Genomic DNA, 23585 nt, shown 5'->3' on the forward strand with positions numbered 1-23585 from the left:
ACATCTCTTTTTACTTATAGCATCATTGGATGGGATAGATTCAATTCATAACTATTATTGTCGTGCGCGAAGTCTTAGCATGAGACTTTAAAATAAATATAAACCTAAATAAATATACTAAATGTTCGTTAACTTTGTATATACTAATAATTGTCCTAGACTAAAAGGATATTACTAAACTTTAGATACGGGTTACGTTTTCTCTATGTGTCGGCATCTATTCTATACATACATATTTACGTTTGAGAATGTTTTAAGTAATCACTTTATGTAATGCATTTATTAGTATCCTTAACTGTTTAAAATTGTACAGATTAAAATAATTATTATAATTATTCTTTGTATATTTTTTCAAATATACCGAAATGCCAAGTACCTTGACCCTTTTTATTTGCTTCTTTTCTCAATAATTCCCTTCTAACTCATTTGAAAAACAAATGTAACTGTGCTTGTTATTTATGAATGTGCTATTTATGAATCCAGTAAGATCAAGGCTGAAAAACTTTTTCCAGGGTAAAAAAGAGAAAATTTTAAGAATAGAAACATGGCGTGTTTTTCTTACGTAGATTGTTTCGTTGCGTATCGTATATATATACCGAAATCTACAATGTTACACCGTACATTTTATACCAAACTCAATAATTTAGTTAAAAGCTGACCATTCTATTAATAACATTGTTAAATATACACCGGTACTAACTAAATACTTCGCAAACACTTTGGTAAACGAAACCACAGAGTATCATACCTAGTCTATTTTCGGTATTGAAGTCGTATCCTGATGTAATAGGTGGGATACTATACGAAATCCTAGCACGCATCTCTAACTTTTCTAAGTGATTGCGTTTTAAGCAATCAAAATATCACTTGCTTTAACGGCGAAGGAAAAGCACCCTGAAGAAACCTGCCTGAGAGTTGTCCATAATGCTCTCAAACACTTGTGATGTCCACTAATCCGCATTAGGCCAGCGTGGTGGACTACGGCGTGAATGCCAAAGTACCATTGTGGGAGGAGACCCGTGACTTGGAGTGGGCCGGTAACGGGTTGATATTCTAATGATGATAATGACAACAAAGGTATATGTCAGTACCTACTGAACCTAAGAACATTTTTATTTTCAGTACTGAACGAATTTATTCATACCGCAAAAATATAAATTTAAAGTAGTGTTCGTATCCTCCTAAGTAATAAGTAAAAAATAATAAATGACTCGAGTAACAGAGTAATAACATTCTTGCCCACTGACCTTTATTATACTATTGGTATAATAAATTGATAATAGAGCCTATGTTCTCTTCCATGTCAAAGGCCAAATTCATGCCAAATTTCATCCAAATCCGTTTATAAAAGACAAACATCCACATTTACATTTATAGTAGGAAAGGATTACCGAATATATAATATTATGACGGACAATAAATTAAAAATTTACCATATTTAAAATGATATTCTTTTTTTAAATAATAATCGGTTTTGGTTTTAAGGACACTGGGTATTTTAATGTTGCCAATACTATTGACCCCTATTATACTCTTGGTATAATAGATAGATAATACAGGTCAGTGATATTCAATCAATGAACATGCCAGACCACCTGTCATAAGCTGTCATTTTTAAAACCTTACCTTTTAATATGCACAATGCACATAATGATACATAATTTATCCGTTTATTATTTTAAAGCAAAAGATTTAAAACCTTAAAAATATTATTACTTTTAACATGGAAGACGAAGGTATGTAAAACGAACAGTAAGGTATATCACAGGAATATATATCCCTCTTTTTGTTTTGATAACATCACGTATCTTTGGACCGCGAAGTAAAACGGTTAGATACCTACCTGACCTAGCATTATTAATGACAATCTGTCAATATTAAAGTGATACATTTGTGTGTACAATTAACCAGTAAACCAATATTAGTTACAATAACAGAAATTTAATTGACACAAATGAAAGGTCACACACTGTACCTATCTAAAACAGTTGTAGTTTTATTTAAAGCAACATAATTTACTTACACTCGGAACACAATCCTGTGTATGTTCTTCTTCTACTGTTCCTGGGCCGTTTTCGCACTTGGTTGGTCCGTCCGTTTTAAGTATGGCCACTGATGCGACTCCCCGCTGGATCACTCCAGAAGCTAAGCAGGCCGCCCGAGTGCTTCATGAAGTGTTGCTGAGGAGGCAAGGTGTGCTGCGCGTTGTTTTGCTACTCCATTGCATTGGAGCATTACGTGTATCGGTGTTTCTTCCGTCTCCATGCATGCTCTGCACAGACGACTGTCAGGTATACCTAAAATAGAAAGGTGTTTGTTTTGTAGGCAGAGCTCTGTTATCATACCTACAACTTTCCTTAGTTTAACCCGATTTAGTTTAAGTAATTTTTTTGTTAATAGTGGGTTGAGGTCTGGTAAGGCCTCCGTCGTGTGTCTGCAATCTTTTGTTTTAAACCACAGCTCCGAGTGTGTTGATTGCTTCTGTTTATGGAGCCATGTTTTGTATTCACTGAAGGGTATGAGTATAATAGGTTCCGGTCCAGCTAAGGTCCCTAAGTGATGTTGCCAGCCGCGCTATTTCGTCGGCTGCGTCATTTCCTCGGTTTCCGCTGTGACCTTGTACCCATTTTAGGGCCACTTTGTGTACAGTATGAATTTTGATGTTGTATTGTGTTTGGTTAAGGCTTTTAGTACAGCTTGACTGTCACTGTTTATGTTGATGTTAAAGCCTTTTTCTTTTCTGTTTAGCATGGCTATGACTGCTTTTGTTATGCCCTCGTCCTCCGCTTGAAAGACGGAGTTGTTCTTACCAAGCGCTTGGGCAATGTTTATGTTTAGCTCTGGGCAGTTTACCCCTGCTCCTGTTCCTGAGTTTGTCTTTGATCCGTCAGTGTAGACTTCTTACTACGGTGTCTGCTTTGTCTGTTATTCCTTCTTCAGCTGCTACTTTATAGTGCCTGTCTAGCACGTACTGTTTCCGCATCTTTTCACATATCCACTTTAGTTGTGAACATTTCGTCATTTCTTTTGATAGTATCTTTGTGAGTCCTGTGTTTGTATCATTCCACAGCCCGTAGCCCCGTGTTGTATACATAGTGTAACCTCCAGCGCAGCTGTGGTAATGTGCTCATGCAGACTGTGATTGCTAAGCACCTAGTTGTCGTTGGAATTTTTGTAGTTCTAGCTGGGATGTCGCAAGGAATGTTCTCTGCCACAATATTAGTGAGGCATAAGTTAGTGAGCTCCTGACGACTGCTAAGTACTACCATTTCATTATGTGTGGTTTAAGCCCCCAGGTTTTTCCTACCATGCCTTTTCATTGGCTAAGAATGATCGTTGATTTTTGGATTTTCGTATCTATGGGTGTCTTCCAGTTTAGTATGGAGTCCATCATTACTCCAAGGTTCTTTACCTCGGTTGATAATTTTAGTCAAGTTTTTGGAAAGTTTGGTTTCCACTTGTTGGTAAATAATACGAGTTCTGTAATTTCGGGTTAACAGTAAGTTCTTATTCCCTGCACCACTGTTTTAGAAGTTTTAGTGTGTTTTGCATTATTGTACTTAAGGTGTTTTCTTGTTTTCCACTAATGAGTATAATGATATCATCAGCATATCCTATGGTGAGAAAACCGTTCTTATTCATTTTCGTTAGTAGGTCGTCAGCTACCACGTTCCACAGGATAGGGGATTGGACTCCTCCTTGTGGGCAACCTTTTGCTACAATACCCTTGGTTGTTCACTTAAAGTCTAGTTGGATGACCCTTAGTCCTAGGAGGGCTCTTATCCATGCTCTTAGTGTGTTCGGTACTTTGTATCTCGCAAGAGCTAAATCTATGCTCTTGAATGTTACTTTGTGTTTTGTCGAAGGCTACTTCGATGTCGGTAAAAGCCCCGAGGGTCGATTGGTAGTTTTCCAGTTCATGTTCTATTTTACTTACAACTGAAAGCAGAGCTGTTTCTGTTGATTTACCTGTGCAGTAGGCGTGTTGATTCTGGTGTATGGGTAAGTGTTTTAGTGTTCAGTCTCGGAGATATCTATCTCCGAGTATTTCTAGTTTAGGCTTCTAGAGTTAGGCTGATAGGTCTAACTCACTTGAAAAACAAATGTAACTGTGCTTGTTATTTATGAATGTGCTATTTATGAATCCAGTAAGATCAAGGCTGAAAAACTTTTTCCAGGGTAAAGAAGAGAAAATTTTAGGAATAGAAACATGGCGTGTTTTTCTTACTTAGATTGTTTCGTTGCGTATCGTATTTATATACCGAAATCTACGATGTTACAACGTACATTTTATACCAAACTCAATAATTTAGTTAAAAGCTGACCATTCTATCATTGGGTTGTGTGTAGTCGCTTTAACCTGGTTTAGGTAAGAATACTACTTTTACCTCCCTCCATGTTAGCGGTATGTATCTGTATGCTAAGCATGCTTTGAAGATTTCTGCTAGCCATGGTATGAGATGATCCGGCCCATTGTAGAACAGCGGAGAAAATGTGACCGGAACCTGCAGATATGATTCGATAGCCCATCGGACGCTTTCATATGTCACTATGTTGTTTGCTATCACCCAGTCTGCTTTTGTTGGTGTTTTGTTGTTGTTTTGCCACTCTGGTTTGTCGACAATCTTGCAGCTTGGGAAGTGAGTCTCGATAATGATGTGCAGCAGAAAGCTAGGGAACATGAGATGGCATATAAGTTCCATAATATTTCATTTTCCGTTTACGTAATAAGCAATACCTATACAAAACTAGGTTTCCTGTATTGTGGTGTCTAAAAGATAACACTTCATCTTATATAACTTTGTAGATGATTGTAAGTGTATAAAGATAATCGGACATTTGGATAACGTAACATGGTCACAAGCTCAGCATCGTTATAAACCCAGTTGTGGCCCATTAGCTATAGCTGACTGGACTCAGAATAGGCATATATGGCTGCACTATGTAGAGAGCAGCGACGGCCTGGTAATTGATGATGACGTTCTAAGGTAAGTTTTGTAAACAAATTTAGGTAGTACGTATAATTCGATTCAAACTTTTTGTCGTCGCGGAAGTAAGCTGCGAGTGTATCTTTGCTTGGCTGATCCCGAATATTGCTTTACCGAAACGCACGAAGTTCGAGAAGTCATACAGTTTGATTCGAATAATACCATCATTGGGCTAAAGTCATTGAGGTCAGTGACTACGACGATACACACATCGCCCTCTCATCCCCAAGTAAGCCTAGCTTGTGTTATGGGTACTAAAATGACTGATGAATATTTTCATGAATAATATACTTAAATACTTTCTGTAAAGTATTACAGTAAACAGAACAGACAAAAGAGGCTTTGGCCGTGGCTGGTTACGACCCTACCGACAAAGACATGCCGCTGTGCGATTTAATGATCCGTTTGTGCGATTTAATGACGCGTAGAAGGTATGACTACCATCCTTCTCACAGGTTAGCCGCTACCATCTTAGATTGCATCATTATTTACTACCAGGCGAGATTGCAGTCAAGGGCCAACTTGTAGTGGAATATAAAAAAAACACCCATTGCGGGATTCGAACCCACAGCCTTGGACACAGAAAGCAGGGCCGCTCCCCACTGCGCCAACCGTCTGTAAAGTAATTTTATCTCACGAAGCGAGGCGTTTTCTTTACTAATAACAAGCTCAAAAAAGTGCGCATTCGAGCAAGAATTTTGTTGTTGGTCGGACGGAAATTTTAACGCCACCACGGCGCGGTGTCTCCTCAAACATCTGAATATTTTAACTCGTAATAATGCCTAAAGTAACCAAATGCACAAAAACGCTACGAAAGTGTGCGTACTACGCAGCGTAGCGACGAACGCAACGCGCGACGCGACGGTACTGAGAAATAGCGCACTTACCCACCCATTTCGTGGAATAAAAATGCGGTAACAGAAGTACCTACATTTTCTGATGTTTCTGAGATAATTTCAATTTGCAATAGGTACATCCTTTAGTACGTAGTTCGTTACTTTTGAAACAGGCAGACGACGATGACGGTGCACGGTGCTAGCCGTTTTATTTAATATTTTTATCAAGTTATTAGTTATAAACTCAACATCCTTTTCCAGGTCAACTGATTCTCGATACTGGTCAATACATGACGTACAAAGGTATTTTCTGGGGGAACTTCACTGTGAACAAGTTCTGTTCAGTTATCAATACCCCAACCTTCGTTTGCCATCGTCTATTGGCAGCTACCTCTGGAAATTAAATACCGCATTGAAGTTACCATCACCTCTTTATTGGAAAGAATTGCACAGATCATTAGAACTTACATTAAAGGTCTGTTCGTTCTTTATCAAGGCATTACCGACCCCATATAGGCACGCTGGTAGGGTACGGCAGGGTGATTGGGTATCTCATAACAGGCTTGCAAAATAATAATATATTTATTACTACGACAAAACAAACTTCGCTACCTAGCCCCAAAGTAAGCGTAGATTGTGTAATCGGTACTAAAATTGGTTCGGTATTGGACAGTGTATTGGACAGCAGAGTCACTGCCCACTGAGCCAAATGGCTGTCGAAATGCATAAATCGTGCGATCTTTGCTGTCAAAAGTCACTTTTGTATTTTTATTGTATGCAAAAGTGACGTTCCACAGTAAAGATTAACAACAACAACATGTCTCCTCTCGGAATAAGAAGAGTTCAGGCCGTAGTCCACCACGCTGGTTCTGCGCCGACTTCACATGTCATTGAGAACATTTTGAAGAAATGTAAGCCACACTTTTATCAATGATGATGGAAGTCTCCAGTCTCCAGATCTTTGACAGTTGTACACAGGCGTTGTTTTAGCTGTAAACTAAGAGTTAGTTTACCGCTTTTTTTCCGGAATTCGCCTGTTTACTTACATTCATTTTTCACTTCTGTAATGTTTTCTATACCGACCTTACCTGTCTATATGCTAGCAGTAGCATTATAGACTAAGCAATTTATGTTAGACTACTGCTAGTAGTCTAACATAAATTGCTGAATCTACCATTATTTAATCTATCATTTTCCGATTTATTTTTAAATTTTCCTTCTTCCATAATAGAATCTGTTTCGTTACAATAGGTAGCTTGTCAGAGTTAATAAAAGCGCTATTTACTTATCTGTTGTTACCTAATTGTTATCTTAGAAAATCGAAGTGAAGCAAAAGCAAATGGATCGCCTGATAATATCGGATCAGCTAATTAGGATCGAGCGTCTAGACTATTTTAAACGGAAGTCCTTTTTAAAAAGTCTCATGAGTATAATTAGGTAAGTATCAATTCCTTCTTTCTATAACTCCATCAGCTGTTTCTGCAATTATATTACACTCTATGCTTTTAATCATATTACACTTGTTAGCAAAGTTTGCGCAATAATTCATAAATTAAATTGCGACCGGCTCTGGTAACACCATCGAGCTTATTACACTATTTTACTTGCTGACCTAGCGTTTATTACCCACACATCGTTTTTGCTTGAATATGTACCTACTGAAAACGTGCCGTTTGTTGTCGACAGGTTAGAATACAATGGTCACGAACGCTCTTCTTCCCGCGAGTGCCTTAGTAGGTGACTAAGGGAATATAATAAATATCGTGCAGTATCGTTCTCTGTGCTATTACTACCATCTACTGCCATCACCAACCCGTCTGCTCAACGCTGTGATTATGAGCAAACCCTCCCGGCCTTTAGTCCAGCAGTGGAATGTTATAGGGTTATTGATTTATTGACCAAAATACCTATTATAGGTTACCTTAAGTTTTCAGGATAGATTACAGCTGGTGTCGTTAGAAAACTTGTGTTGTACACGATTGGAAGGCATTCAAGTCCTTCAAACGCTTTCCTGCTTCGTAGCTAACACGTTGAAATATTTATTCCTTTGGCGGTTCGTGTTGCCCAATGAGAATCCTATCCTTATCAACTACAGCTATACCACTGGTAAGTGAAGTTATTTTACTAGGTACATAATCCTCATTATGATCATCATTAATCGGCCTATGCATGTCCATTTCTCGGCCGAACCTTTCTATTTTATAAAAGAGCAGTTGACGGTTTTTTTTTGGTGTATAGTTAAGTATAAGAGTTTCTGGATATAAGATACGGTGTTTGTTTCTCATGAAACATGGTTATTTTCCTGTGTCTCTAACTGACGACATTTCGTTCGTTTAGCTTACACTGAACGGCAATTCAAGTGAATGAAACTGAAATCCATCAGTGTTTAAGTAATAGGATTGTAAGAAAATTATATCCAAAGTTTAGGCTGGTAGCAAACACAAGATACACAAATGTGTAACATCAGAGTCTCTTAAAAGAACCCCGTTCAAACGATTAAATTCTTGTGATAAAATTTTTGTTGTAAAACGTAGTGAGTATATTCTCTTTGATATTTTGGGCATCAAAATCTTTGATTTTTTGAGAACTATGACATTAGCAGTTAATACGTTTAACTTTTGCCATTATTTTAATAATATGAAATAAGAAGAAGGAGAAGAAATGTTAGTAAAAATGTGTGAAAAGAGAAAAACATTGCAAATTGGAGGATGAGTTTTAGATTCAATAACATGATAGTATGCGGCCCCAGCTTGTTAGTTCTGTGTCCCTGTTTAAAGTTCATGTGTTTTTTCTTACCTTGTGCCGTTTTATTGCTGATGACGACAGTCTACTTTGTAAACATGTTCTCTTATTACACAGATGTAGCCGGAGAGTAGCTAAATCAGTTCATTAGCACTGCTTTTTTATAATTAATGCAGGCTAAAATAAAACGATGAACAATAAATGATTGCTAATTATATTACGTAGTTTTTTCACTGTTGTTATTATTATTGGCATCTGTTGCCTGCAACCTCTTCTGCGTTTGTTTAAGTTTTAAAAATCCCGTAGGAACAGTTTATCCCGGGTCTGAATATATTCAATCTTCAAGATGAAAACTTTACTCTCTTTGTAAAATTTGTAAAAAATAACTATGCGGAAACGGTACCCCTGTACTTTCGTATGTAAGTAGGCTGGATGCAGCCAGATAGCTTGCATCTGGCAAATTTCATCAAACGTAGCTAACAAAGAAACAAACTAACTGACAGACAATCTGGGGGACTAAAATAATCCGGGGTCCATTGTAGCCAATGTTAGTTAATGGTAGTTTAGCTTCCTTTTGGCGAATAAAGATTCCGCACAAATGAATATTAAACACAAACAATAGTTCATCTCTATAATTATAGTAGGTAGGTATAGATAATATAACATAAAGATATGACATGTGTAGATGGGAGGTCGCTGGCTTTTAACCTCTTTTAACGAACGTTTCCATAGTGATGTTTTATTATTGATTGCGTCGATACTATTTGTTTCCGTTCGTCATTCTGTCAATGCTTTCATTTTTCAATACTCAGTGAAGATCTAATCATTAATCCGTGGTGAAGGAGATGGCGACTGACGAGGACAAATTTAAAATAGCAAAACTATTACAAGGACTTGAAGTACCGGAAGTAAAGTTATCCGAACGTTGCAACGAGCTAGTTAGAGATTTTCATAAGAAATTCGATGGGAATATGAGTATTGAGGAAATGGAAGATGAAAGTTATGGAAATCCTTACGTGCCAGATAGAGAACTACTTGAGGAAAACGAAAACAAGTTACAGGAACTGCTAGCGGAGAGTAAACGGTGCGTCAAAAATATAATATACCATAATTCATACTATAGTTATACAAACATTGCAAAGACTTTATATTTGAGTGTGTTGGTTTATTATATTTTTATTTATTACATCACCAGTATTACAAAATAAATTATAGAAAAAGCTAATTGAAGTCTAGCCAACCTAAAGTAAAAATGTTATTTTAATTTTAAATAATATAAGTATAGATAGATACCTAGGTAAGAATGTACCAACTTATTATTCATTGTTCTAGTACGAAAATAACCCACGTCAATATCAGCACTGCGGATCCTAAAAGACCCTGGCGTACTAATTCCAACAAAGAGAAACTTCTGCGTATCGAAAACGAATTGAAAAATCATATCGAGAAATCTGCTACGACTATAACTCCGATGGATGAGCAGCAAATGAAAGATTTGGTAAAAGAGTGTCTAGAAGAAACGTTAATCTCTCCACCTGTTAACTCAAATCGGTTGAGAGATACCGTAGACGAAGCTAGAAGAAATCTGCCAAACTTTCAATACAGAACCATTGAAAACTCTACTGCAACTACAATTTTACCACAAGCTCATAGCAGCGGAACGACTTCGCCGACTGCAGAAGTGGAAAATCCTAAAACAGATCATCATCATCAATAATTCTAATGATATTTTCATAAGAAAAATATTCGCAATAAACATATTAATATTCTGAGTTGGTTGATCTTTTTTCGTGAAACGAAGATTGTATGCAGCTTGTTCTTTTTTACTCAATATCTTAGAAAGCTTACTTCACTACATTGCAGTATTTACTTCAGGCAATACATAAATTTTATAAAAACAATGATTGAGGCACGTAGATTTTTCAGTTTTAATTTACTTTCCCGTTTAAAATAAATGAGCCGAAGAATTAGTTTTTGTTTGTATTTACTTCAGTATAAAAAAAGCAAAGTTAATAAACATATGCATGCCGCAAGTTCTAGAAGTTGAACGTTGCATACGTACTTATAGCAAAGTAAATGCAACTAGCAAACGTTTCTATCTTTTAAATCTAGGATCTTTATTTTGTACCTGCTCTGCCACGCGGTTTCACCCGAGTCGTAACGTATTTTTATATTCGCTAGCTATTAAAGCTGCTAGTCAGATATATTTCCTCCTGGATGTTTTGTAGATAATAATAAATACTTTAATCACATAGATATCTTTACATAATTTGTAGGTATGTAGGTCATCAATAGTATTCTCCGCGCACGCACAAAAAATTTATTTTATGGTCAATATTTTGCCAATTCCGGTTACATTATAGCAATATTCTTCAGTCTCAAATTTTTTAGATATAAATATATATAATTACTAGCTGATCCGCTACTTCGTCTGCATCAAATCTGTTATTATCGGATTTAATATCTAAAAAAACCAAGAACCTAACTGCAGCGCCACCTACCGGGTCCAGATTTATTTCCAAACTATATAATGAAGAAGAGGAAGAGGAAGAGGAGGAAACTTATTGTTTATCGGGATAAAAACTATCCTATATGTTGACCTGGAATATCAGCTACCACTATACCAAATTTTATTTAAATCCGTTCAGTAGTTTCCACGTGATGTCCGGACAGACAGACAAAAATTAAATAAAAATCTGTTTTGGTCTCAGTATCGAGCATATTACTATACTATGAGCATCCCCCGGTCAAAATTTTAAAAATATATTCAATGTACAGAAATCATCCAGTTACAATCTAGTACTCAGGTCTAGTAGTTTCACAGCCTATTCGATACAAACAAACAAACAAACAAAACAATCTTTCCTCGTTTTAATGTTAGCATATATTATATTATTTCGGTTAATTTTAATGTTATTGAACACTTCTCCACTGATTTGAAAGACAGATTCCAGAAGAAGCCGGCAAGAAACCGGCAATTGTTTTTAAATCATTTATCTTATGGAATAGAGAGCGAGATGCATAACAATCTACCTCATCTTTATGAAATTCATCAATATTAGTATTAGAATTTATGAGTAAGTAGTTTATTATAATTATTTTGTATATATATATGTTAATAATTATACTGGTACCTACTACCTATAGGTATGTTATAAACACATTGTCTGTCTTGTCATTTATCGGTTATACCATTAATTCTAAAATATTAGCTAAAGTAGGTAATTTTAGAGATACCAATTTTAACACATTATTAAACAATGTGTTTATAACATACCTATTCAATTTGTATCAGGAAGTGGAAAGTACATTGACCGGCCGGATAGTCGCCAGTGTTTTGTACGGTGCCTGGCGGAGCTACGCAACCTGCGTGTCCTAGCCCTGGAGTATGCACACATCGCAGATGGCAGCGGCTTTTGTCTTCTTTCATTATTACCAGTTATAAGGAGACCTTATTTTCGCTTACAGGTTTGATTAAGCTTATTTTAAACCTAATCCGTACAAATGATTTTTTTTCTTACGTAGTATTTCTTGTCGTCAGACTGTCTCGTTGGTCAAGCGGTTAGACAGACCACCAGCTCGTGGGATTGATTCCCGGGACGTGATGAAAATTGTTTTGCTATGTTGTGCGTTCAAGCTAAGCTCTGGGCTTCTTTTTATACCAGTACCGCCGCGAGATAAATATTTATATCTACCTTTTACTCTGCCTAATTTCTAGGTGACTCCATTATGTAATCAACATTGTATTGTATTGTATTGTTCCATAACAATTAAATAACATTTACAAACATTGTAAAGAGTACTGTAGAACTAAAAGCCAGCAATTTTAGATACGATATGTTGTCTTAAAATATGTTCAAAATAAAATGTTATAAAAGATTGTAACACAAGCGATTCTTTGGTAAAGCAAAATAATGTCATGTCATCATCTCATCGCCTCATTTAAACAATTTTACATATAATAAAATAAATATTAGGTAGTTTGGTAGTCAATATTAATTGAAATGTATGTAATGTTCTTTATAATCTGTATCCAGTTGATCTGCCGGGAAGACCAGATCCCTGGGCGGGCGAGACATTCGCTTGGCGTTGGAGGCTTCGAAATCCCCGACACGGCATGGCGCCGCGTTTCCATTGCCTGCCCCGATCTCTATCTTTTAATGGTTTTCTGTTAGTGTTACAGGCTTTGTGCCTTATAGTTACTACTGCTAGAAGTAACCTCTTCCTAAAAAAGTTTGGAACTAAATCTACATGATGGCATGTGACTACATAAAAGTCGGAATAGGCTATAAGTAACCTAGGGCTATATTTATCCGTTACCCATAAAACATGTAATTTTTTGGTAGTCCTAATAAAAAAAATATATAGCCTTTGTTTTGTTGTTAGTTACTGCTTTTCAGAATAGTTTCAGGTATTAATTATAATTAATATCCGAAGTCAGATAGAACAAATGAATGCCTTGGTGCGACGCAATGGGTCGTAGAATAACGGATGATAGTTTTGAGAAAAAATTACAGGTTATGTTTTGCCACGGTAATCTGTAACTGTACTCTGTAGTTACACATTACCGTGGCAAAACATAACGAAGCACCGCTCGTAGTGACATAAATGAAAATATTCTTTTATAAATAGAATAACATCTGTGAATATTACTCTTCATATTTCGTCTATGACCGCAATAGATCGTATCCGGGACTACGACAACATTCGGCGTTTCCTTACACCCAGCCTTCCGCTGCGCGAAACTCATCTGCAACTTGGCATCGATTTGAATGTCACACAGCGACAAGATTCGGATATCAGCTGTTTTATACGTTATCTTGGCTATCGATATGCTGACACACTCGGTGAGTAATTAAAATAATATATTTTTTTGGTAATTCAATAGGTACTTAAATATAATGTAAGGTTATAGTTAACCTAACATCATGCAATATGCTATATATCTTGGAACAAATGGGAGAGGATTGCCAAGCGGTACATGGCGCACACTGATAAGTGACAAATGTAAAACTTTTGAACACCTTGACTCAAAGCACCGCAACAAAAATATTTGGACAAAGCCTTTCTATACATATAGGTAATATTAATACAGACGTCAACTTTACTGCGGGTCGTGCCATCAAATTTTTAAAAGTAAATTTGGCTACGCTTGGGATATCCGCGCACGTTTCAGGTGATGAAGCTAAGGTGTCGCCTTTGACGGATACGTCATGGAGGACATCATGGGAAATATTCAAATTAATATTTGTAATCCATACTTATATGGCACTCGAATCATTTGATGTGCTGCGATAATCATTTTATATATCATGCAGCAAAGGACGTCGTCAAGGTTAGAGCTAGGCGAATCTAATCATCCATAAGCCTACTAATTTCCCATTGCTCAACGAAGGCCTCCTCTCTCGTCATCACTATCAACCCATTGCCCACACAGGTCCTCACGGGTTGGATCCGGGTCCACAAAGCTGGCCACATGCGGATTGGAGAACTCTCGGGCATGCAGGTTTCCTCACGATGTTTTCCTTCACCGTTAAAACAAGTTATCTTTTAAATTTCCTAAAATTAAACACGCACATAACTACGAAAAGTTCAAAGGTGCGTGTCGAAGATCGAACTCAGTCACACCGAAAGGGAGCCTGCAGCTCTAACCATTGGGCTATCGCCGCTTTCGAGTCGAACATGTGACCTACTAAACTAACGAGGCAGTGTCCACAGATTTATAAAACCTAAAAAAAATCTTGTGTTCCTTACTAGTAACGTTGAGCATCCACCAATGGCGTTCAGTGGAAGTACCAATGCGTCGCATTTTTGAGCTGATGCCACGACTTGTGCGGTTCCTGTACATAGGCCTTGTCAACACTGCTGATCTGCACGATGCTCTCATCATGATATCTTGCGGAGTTTGTGAGAGTCTGTACCAACTTATTACACTCAATGTCTATTACTTTGTATTATCTTTTAAGAATGTGGACTATCATAAAGATTTAAGCGTAGGTACAATAACAAACAGTACCTACGCTTTAATCTTTATGATCTCTGAATGGAGTGATAATTTATAACATATAACATGCACTATGCATGTTACATATTATAAATCTTCTGTATATGGTAGAGGTAAGCCAAGAAATCAAAAGATATGAATGTGATATCCTGTAGTAATCATAATTTATCATAATACTAGAATTGCCCCACATTTTTATCTAAGTACATTGCACCCGTGCGAAGCCGGGTCGGGTCGCTAGTATTTATAAATAATAAACAAAATCCACTCCTCTCTTCTAATAGGAGAGAGGAATCTAGAATTAACACCATACCGCTCCAATAAGAGTTGGCGGGCATTAATGATGATGGTCGGTAACGGAAACAAAGAGAAACATTCAGGCATAGCGAACCTGTCCTAGGCAGGAGGAAACGCAAATTCCATAACACCTGACTTCGGCAAACCTAGCTTCCCTATTACCTAATATTTGTAGAACATGAATGAGATATTGGTCCCATTCGAGTAAAGAGATGAGTGTTACTTTTTCCTTCGGTAACACCCATTGGTGAGTGTAAAACAGGTTAAGTTAATATCCAACGTTTCCTCAATTAGAATCAGAAGAAGAAGAAGAAGAAGAAAAAGTCTTTATTGCACATACAAATATAAGATCAGGTTAACAAAAAAAATAAAAAATAAAAACTATACATATGCACAAAGGCGGTCTTATCGCTTGAAGCGATCTCCTCCAGACAACCTTTGGTTGAAGAAACATATTAGAGAAAACGGGATTCTGCAATAATTAAATTGTGCTAATTATAAACATTACATACTAATACTACATATATATAGTAAAACATATATATTTATAAATTTGTATATAAATATCAATATATATATTTATATCAATATATAAACTTAAATACATATTACTATTTAAACATACACATAAAATACATAGATATTTTGCTACATACTAGACTGGAAATAGTCTGAATCAGTTATATCATTATAATTAATACAATAATTATTTTATTGAACAACAATGTTTATTATTTAAAATGTAAGGTTTTATACTAATACCTACCTAATTGCCCCGCAAACTTATTGTTTAACTGAGTTAAAATTTATTTAAATGCACTATGCATTGCGTGTGTAGAGTAAGTTACTTATGGTCAGTAATTTTTAGTATACTTTAGGAAAATATTTTCTGTGTTTAAGATCTGTCAAATAAGAAAATCGAAATTTAAAAATAAACTAAATTAAATGCTTTTTATACAGAGATGAAGCAAATTAACATACAAATTCAAGACGAAGAATCTAAAAGATCTTATATGGCGAAAGTAGCAGACAACCTAACTGAAAAATTTAAAGATATAATGGAACTGTTTGATATTTCTTTCTGTATTAATGTTTACAAATCATAATTTTTTAAAATAAAATATCTTTTTAGTTGTACCGACTTGTTTTTTTTTGTGTTACAATTGACATTATACTTTTAGTAAAATAACTAGATGTGCCCTGCGGCTTCCCCCGCGTTAATTACGGGACGCAGCTTACTGCTACAAGACTACACTCCACCTACCTCAATTAATTGCTAACGGAAAGTTTTTCCATCGTAGGTACTTGTAGTGCCAACTATACAAACCTATTAACTATATATATCAAGTACCTATAAGATAGAATATAATATTAAGTATAAGATAGAATTTCAACATATCAAAACCAACGTCTGTGGGCGAATAATATAATTACTTGTTTTTGCTTTTGAACTTTAATTTCCCACTATTTGAAACCTTCATCACGTAAACATTGCCAAACTCAAATGACCGGTCCACAAATCTATTCCCGTTTTGCCTTAATTTAAAATACTTTTAATTCCCTATAATAAATAACTGCAAATAATGTAACGCATAACAGCAGCACTACGTCCATTAGTCTCAGCTCATATCACTAACAAAGAATAGTCATCGTTAAAGGAAGAATCGAAATTAGTTAGATGATTCGTATGCTAAAAGGAAATGCCAAGAAATTTTCTAACATTTTTTATTTCGTCCTAGCACTGAAGTACTGATAAATGTGGCAACACTTCATGTATTCAGTATCGCTAAGCCTGTAAGTTAAGTTAGAGGTTTGCTGCTGTCAGCTGAGAAGTTCGGCCCTCTATATCCAAGCATATTCATCAGATCTACACGAAATTTGGGCAAAACTAAACTGATAGTATAACCTGTTCAGTAAAAAAATTAGGGCACATCTAGTTGTCAATAAATGTTTGTATTGTCAAAGGCACCGCCGTACCACCGTAGCGGCAGATGTTCCGCCAAGCAATTTAGCATTCATAATTTAAAATTGTTTGTCATCACTAATGGTGATGGTGAAAACTACATATTATGTTAACCTAAAACTAAAGATGGGAGGGTTCCAAACGCGCACTGGTCTTGTGAGAGCCCAAAACAAACTTAGCCGGGATTAGGGGTATAGCTTATTAAAACTGCCACTAGCCGTAACAGATTAGCCCGCTACCGTCTTAGACTGCTATTTATACTTAATGCTAACTTGAAATGAAAATAAAAAAAAGCTGACAAGTGCGTTTGTTTTTGTACCTATATCTGGAACTGCCAATCCGAACTAAGACAATTTTTCAGCGTAAGTAAATAAATAATAAATAAATATACTACGACAATACACACATCGCCACCTAGCCCCAAAGTAAGCATAGCTTGTGTTAGGGGTACTAAGATGACTGATGAATATTTTTTTGAATAATATACATAAATACTTAGAATATACATATAAACACCCAGACACTGAAAAACACTCATGCTCATCACACAAACATTTTCCAGTTGTGGGAATCGAACCCACGGCCTTGGACTCAGAAAGCAGGGTCGCAGCAAACTGCGTCAATCGGCCGTCTAAAGTTCGGCTGTAAAAATCGGCCGTAAAAAGCGTAGTGAAAAATGTTCAAGGTTACATATTACCTACATAGACCTTTTTGATTTTAATTGACATAGAGTAAGTTCTCTAAATATGGACCAGTCTTATAATATGGACCATAGCAACATTAGGCAAGATGGCGCTGCTGTCAATGTGAAATTAGGTGCATTTGATGGCCTAACCTGGCCGCGTTCCACCAGTAAATTCTAGCGGAGCTCCATGTGCGTACGTGTCAGCGGCAACCATTTTGAGATTATAGCGATTATAGCTATTTGATGTAAATTTTCGGTAAGTTTTGTAACATTATTATTGCTACAATTATAATCAATATATTTGAACTGTCCCCATTCGGGAAACGTTATAGTGTTAATAATTATTCGTCAAGTAATTCGTAGCTGTATCTTATAACATTATTTTTTTACCAAATTATAACTTTGATATTGTATCATTTTATAATATGGACCTATGAATGGTTTTAAAAATGGACTAGTGGTCCATATTATGATCCATAGTCCATATATTGTAAACCATGTTCACTTTTTGTTTTAGGATATGGCGTTAACACCTAAACAAAGCAATAGGCAAATATGGGACAAAGATTCTATGACTATGGCGATATTGGCTGTTCAAGAGCGACCCATCTAAAGAGCTATCAGATTTCATATCCGCTGGTCCTTCCATACGTATGTTTTATTTATCTCCACAACATTTGTTTCCTGTACCAAGCTTAAAGACAAAATTGAGTAACAGAGGAAGAAAAGCAACTAAATCCACTTTTTTTACTTCATCAACATATAAACTTGATTTGGAAACATCAAAAAAGCAAAAAGAAGAAGTAGAATCATTGAAAAAGAAAACAAAATTTTATAAAAAAGAATGCAGGGGACAAGAATAAATCTGAATTTAAAAGAAAATTAGACGAGAAATCAAAGAAAATTATAATGACAAAAAATAAATCTGGACCAAAGAAAAAACTTGAAACGGAGCTAAGGAAAAAAGAGGAGACAAAGAAGAGACCAAAAACAAATGTAGAACATAAGAAAAAACAATCGAAAATCGAATCGAAAGAAAAAGCTCAAAAAAAAGAAAACACATGAAAAATTACGAAATTCAACTTCTAGTTCCGAGGATGGTAACTATTCGGTAAATGATGATACTGACGAAAGTCCTGATCGATCCCAGAATGATAATGCAAATGCTATTTTCCAAAGACGTTCGCGGAGAACAATGGGTACAATGCCCTTCTTGTCAGCTATGGGCACACGAAGAATGTGCAGATGCAGAGAGTGTTGTTGTTGTGTGTGAATTTTGCAAAGAGAATTAAGGAATAAATATTAGTTAATAATTGATTGTTTAAGACCATTTTTACAATAACCATTATTGTATCTACTACACTGAGGGACGTTATTATAACTGTTGAATAAAAATGGATATTATTCGCTATTGAACGTAGTGTGCTCCATATTAAACACCATAGGTCCATTTAAAAAACCTAGTGGTCCATATAGAGCTGCTTAATTTAAAATGTTTAAATTTATAATATTTTACTGAAAAATTAGGTTTGTTAAACAATTTGTTCCTTGAAGACATTTTAAGTATAGCTTATAAATCTAAAATAGTTTATGTTCTGATTGAATTTAAAAAGACTGATTTAGCTTCCTTATTTTGTGTTTTATTTAAACAAATCCTTATGGTAGTCCATATTTAGAGAACTTACTCTACATTATGTAAATACATTATTGGCCGGACCTCGGTCCCCGAGCACGATCACCCGCTCGGAGGAAGATCGTTCTATTGTTACGGTCGAGCATATCACCTATAGCTCTACTAGCATGCCTGAGAGTTCTACATAATGTTCTCAAAGGTATGTGGAGTCCACAAATCCGCACTAGGCCAGCGTGGTGGACTACGGCCTTAACCCCATCTCATTGTGGGAGGAGACCCGTGCCCTGTAGTAGGCCGGTAATGGGTCGATATGATGAACTACATAGGATAGGATCAAATAAATAAAACTTTTTTTTTTAAAGTAAAAATGGTTTATTTTAAATGTAGCCAATATTGTTATATTATAACTATAGTTACCTAAGTAGGTACTCTGTTGCTTTACATTACTCTTTATTATTAATTTTTTAGTAATAATTAACAGACTAATCAGATGGTCCACCTGATGGTAAGTGGAAACACATCGCCAAGAAACAGTGCAACACTTTGCAGGGTATGCGAGGGCATGTCCTGCAAAGTACCGGCTTGTGTCCATCAATTTAAGGCATAGGTTTTAATCCTCATGTGACGGTAATTAAACCGGCAACCACGCCCTTCAGACCGCAACACAGCGATGCTGCTTGGCGGCAGAACGGCATAGCGGTAGTACTTACCCGGGCGAGCTCTGTCACTAAAAGCTCTACTACTCGTGAGGATATATATTCCTCGGCACTCCTAAAACAAAAAGATAACATATGATAACATATTTAACCATTAACTTTCAAAATTCCCAACTCTAAGAAATGAAGACACTTTGGGGTAACTTTAGGTAAAATACTACTAACGAATACTAAAACAGTGGCGGCGAACATGGGCGTCGGCAAGACGGTTCCAAATGGGTGCAAAACGAGCCCTAAAATTAAATTACAGGAGGTAGCAGTAAATATTCTGCCATGATAAAATTACCTACTAAGGGTGTAAGAGATGTGCTAACAAAAACTGAGTCCAGGGATTCGTAAATAGTTACGATTACGAGCGTTCGAATTTTTTCGGTCTTCTCAAGAATTTGACTACATTCTTATGATAATTTTTTAACTTAACATCGGGCAATAGGTCTCTACATAATCACCACCGAACTCCCGACTTTCGTTGGGTTGCGCAAATGCATTTATAGATTTCAGACATTGAACGCACTGTTTGCGATACATAGCGCGCTTGCTTTAAAATCACAAAATCGATAATCCATTATTCGAGACAGTAATAGTTTTTGTTTTAGGCATTTAGTGTAACTTCTTTACAAAGTTTCTTTTACATAAGATAATGGCACAAGGCCTCGAAATTTAGTCGCTTCGGCGGTAGATGGTTCCAAGATCAGGCTTCAGTTCAATTTGTTAAGACAAAACAGGAACCATTCATTAAAGCGAAGAGTAAAAGAGATTCGATACAAGGAACGTTACAGAGCGTTTCATCATCATCATCATCATCTCAACCAATTGACGTCCACTGCTGGACAAAGGTCTTTTGTAGGGAGTTCCACAATGCACGGTCCTGGGCCGCTTGCCTCCAACGGCTCCCAGCTACTCGCCTGATGTCATCTGTCCACCTCGTTTGGGGCCGACCTACGCTGCGTTTACCGGTGCGGGGTCGCCATTCCAGCACCTTAAGACCCCAACGTCCATCGGTTCTCCGAGCTATGTGCCCCGCCCATTGCCACTTCAGCTTCGCAACTCGCTGAGCTATGTCAGTAACTCTAGTTCTTCTACGGATCTCCTCATTTCTGATTAGATCACGTAGAGACACTCCTAACATAGCTCTCTCCATCGCCCGCTGAGTGACTCTGAGCCTTCTTATGAGGCCCATAGTTAGCGACCATGTCTCTGATCCGTAAGTCATCACTGGCAACACGCACGAGCGTTTACAGTGTTCCAAACAACACGTCAAGGCGGGGTAGGTAATTGGGCTTTGAATTATTGTGATAACGGAGAATTTTTGCGTGACCCGAAACCAGCGAACTCCTTGCTGTAGCATTCCAAAAAATACCTTTCTGTACATGTGGAAAAGACTGCGAGCTTAATTACTAGATAGGTACGATCGATAAATGCATTATTAATTTAAAATTGTTGATCCTTTTGGATCAGAATTACAATCAGTATTTTATTGACATCAAACTTTTTGCCCCCAATTATGTGTGGTTACTTGATACTTCCTTTTTTTTACATTTTTTTTTTGTAGTTTTTTTATATATTTTTTATTTTTCCCTTTATACTATATGAATTGTCTATATTATGATTACAGTTATATTTATTAAGTTTATATATACGTATGTGAAATTATAATTTATTTAAATTATATCTAAGTATTATTTTGTATACACCCTAACCCTTAAGGCTTCTTAACAGTTAACATCATGTAGTTTGGTGGGTTGCCCTTTTGAAATCGCTTTTAAGCGATACACGGCGGCGTGTACACTTCCTTTTTTTTCAGTTGTACTTTTTATTACTTTACGAACAATATCCAAAAAAATCTATTTTGATATCATTATATCATGTGCAAATATTATTTTTCCTGCATTAAGTAATGGTAGTAAACTTACTGATCACATTGCTTCAAGAGATTGTTGAAGTTTCGAAACCCGAAAACGAAAAGTCCTTAGTAGTAAAGTTAAGAGTTAAAAGTTAAAGGCCTTTTGAAGGCCACGGCTGTGTAGAGATCACTTACAGACGGTTTCGATGTGTCGTGATATTTAGATGATTTGAGAACTGTCCGGAATTTTGGCACGACAGTGCAGTTACATATTGTCACAAAAATGGTGATTGGTACATACCAATTTAACAAGGGATATACCACGTGCCCACCTGCTAAATCACTGGAACATGGAATAGGAGAAGTTTACCCCCGTTTTTTAATACACATATATTATTTGGATATTATTTCCACTTGTGCGCCAGTGCTCTGAGAGTTGATAAAGCTGTGGGAGAAGATAAATTTATATCCTTTTGTCTCCTGGCCATGCTAGCCGTGCTGGCGGTATAGTTGTATACCCAATGTACTAGTGCCTACCATTGGTACGGTGAGTTTATAACGTGAAGCGGTTAAAAGGTTTGAAGCGTACCCATGTCAATAACTTTATTTGTGCACTTTAGTAAGACAGAGATAGCAATATAGTTTAAGAGGAACAACATTACGTTAGAATGAGACATCACGTTTTTTCAGTGGGTAGATAATATTGTATGTTAATACATTTACTTACGTGTACTATTAACTAATTACATGTAATCAAGCTTTTGTTTATGTACTTAAATATAATGTAAAGGAATATTTATTGTTTCTGTAAACTTAAAACTACTTAGGGCATAATCAAATCACATATGATAGATGCGCATAGTTACTATTTACTATTTAGAACTACTTATTCTACGATTATGTGTATATATATATATTTATATATATATATATATATATATATATATATAAATAACTACGTCTCCTCTGTACAATAAAATAAATATGGAGTAAGTTTTTTTATATTACCGGGAGATCCGGTATGAGAAATGTATATCTGTTATTTATAAGTGATAAACGATAATTGATAGATAATAAACGCATTAACATATCACGAATACGTGGCCTAATCAAATCGCTTATGGATAGTATTAAATAATATTTCTTTAAATTAATTTTAGGAAACCTACTTCCATCATAAATTATTTAAAAAATCCTACACAAGTTAAGATAATATACCCTGCAGAGTTAAAAAAGTAAAGCTTGCCTTATTCCCCCTGTGCCCAACTGTGGGCTTGCCAGGTTTAAGCAGGTGAATGAATGAATGAATGAATACACTTTTATTGTACACCAAAGAAACAAAAAGTAGTTACAAAGATATAAATACAAATCAAGAGAGTACAATTAGGTGAGTACCTACCTAAATGTTATCGATATACATTCATGAGTGATGATTATTTGATCATATTATGTTATATAAAATTAAAGCTATTTTTTAAATTATGTATATTATCAGTTGCCTTATTAAAAACTTGGTTAAAGATGAGATTTACTTTAACCCCTACTTTGTTTCCACGTTTATTTTTTGTTGACTTCGCTTATGCATGGTTGCCTGGATTTAAAGTGCAAATTTAAAAGCGAGCGGCACGAGTTACTGTCTTGCCTGCCTCGGTAAATATATCAGCATATCAATCAATTTCCGGCCCACTACAGGGCGCAGGTCTCCTACAATGAGAAAGGTTTTAGGCCGTAGTCCACCACGCTAGCCCAGTGCGGATTGGTGGACTTTTCATGCCTTTGATTATGGAGAACTCTCAGGCATGCAGGTTTCCTAACGATGCTTTCCTTCACCGTTGGAGCAGTGATATTTTAATTACTTAAAACGCACATAACTAAGAA

General features: G+C 36.2%; 1 protein-coding gene across 3 annotated transcripts; it reads left to right on the plus strand.

The window, feature by feature from the left end:
• The first annotated feature begins 1713 nt into the window (after window positions 1–1713).
• LOC120636689 lies at window positions 1714–16004 on the plus strand. 3 transcript variants are annotated; one of them, XM_039908257.1, is made up of 10 exons: window positions 1714–1736; window positions 4808–4988; window positions 6086–6299; window positions 7140–7261; window positions 7752–7930; window positions 11862–12034; window positions 12604–12736; window positions 13249–13413; window positions 14324–14479; window positions 15828–16004. In XM_039908257.1, exons 1-10 carry the CDS (start codon window positions 1724–1726, stop codon window positions 15971–15973), a joined length of 1482 nt encoding a protein of 493 aa, XP_039764191.1. In that variant the 5' UTR covers window positions 1714–1723; the 3' UTR covers window positions 15974–16004. The 3 variants fall into 3 exon arrangements, with proteins under 3 accessions (XP_039764191.1, XP_039764192.1, XP_039764193.1); XM_039908258.1 differs by having other exon boundaries at window positions 14324–14473; window positions 15828–15862; XM_039908259.1 differs by lacking the exon at window positions 14324–14479.
• Window positions 16005–23585: the final 7581 nt, after the last annotated feature.

Source organism: Pararge aegeria, chromosome Z (assembly GCF_905163445.1).
Source record: "Pararge aegeria chromosome Z, ilParAegt1.1, whole genome shotgun sequence".
In the NCBI taxonomy this organism is placed as follows: Eukaryota; Metazoa; Arthropoda; class Insecta; order Lepidoptera; family Nymphalidae; genus Pararge; species Pararge aegeria.

What these genes read in the sequence shown, in the direction of transcription:
- LOC120636689 (XM_039908257.1), top strand. An exon ending in CAACTACAGCTATACCACTG is followed by an intron (nt 7,931 to 11,861) that starts GTAAGTGAAGTT and finishes AATTTGTATCAG; the next exon opens with GAAGTGGAAAGTACATTGAC. An exon ending in CTATCTTTTAATGGTTTTCT is followed by an intron (nt 12,737 to 13,248) that starts GTTAGTGTTACA and finishes TGACCGCAATAG; the next exon opens with ATCGTATCCGGGACTACGAC.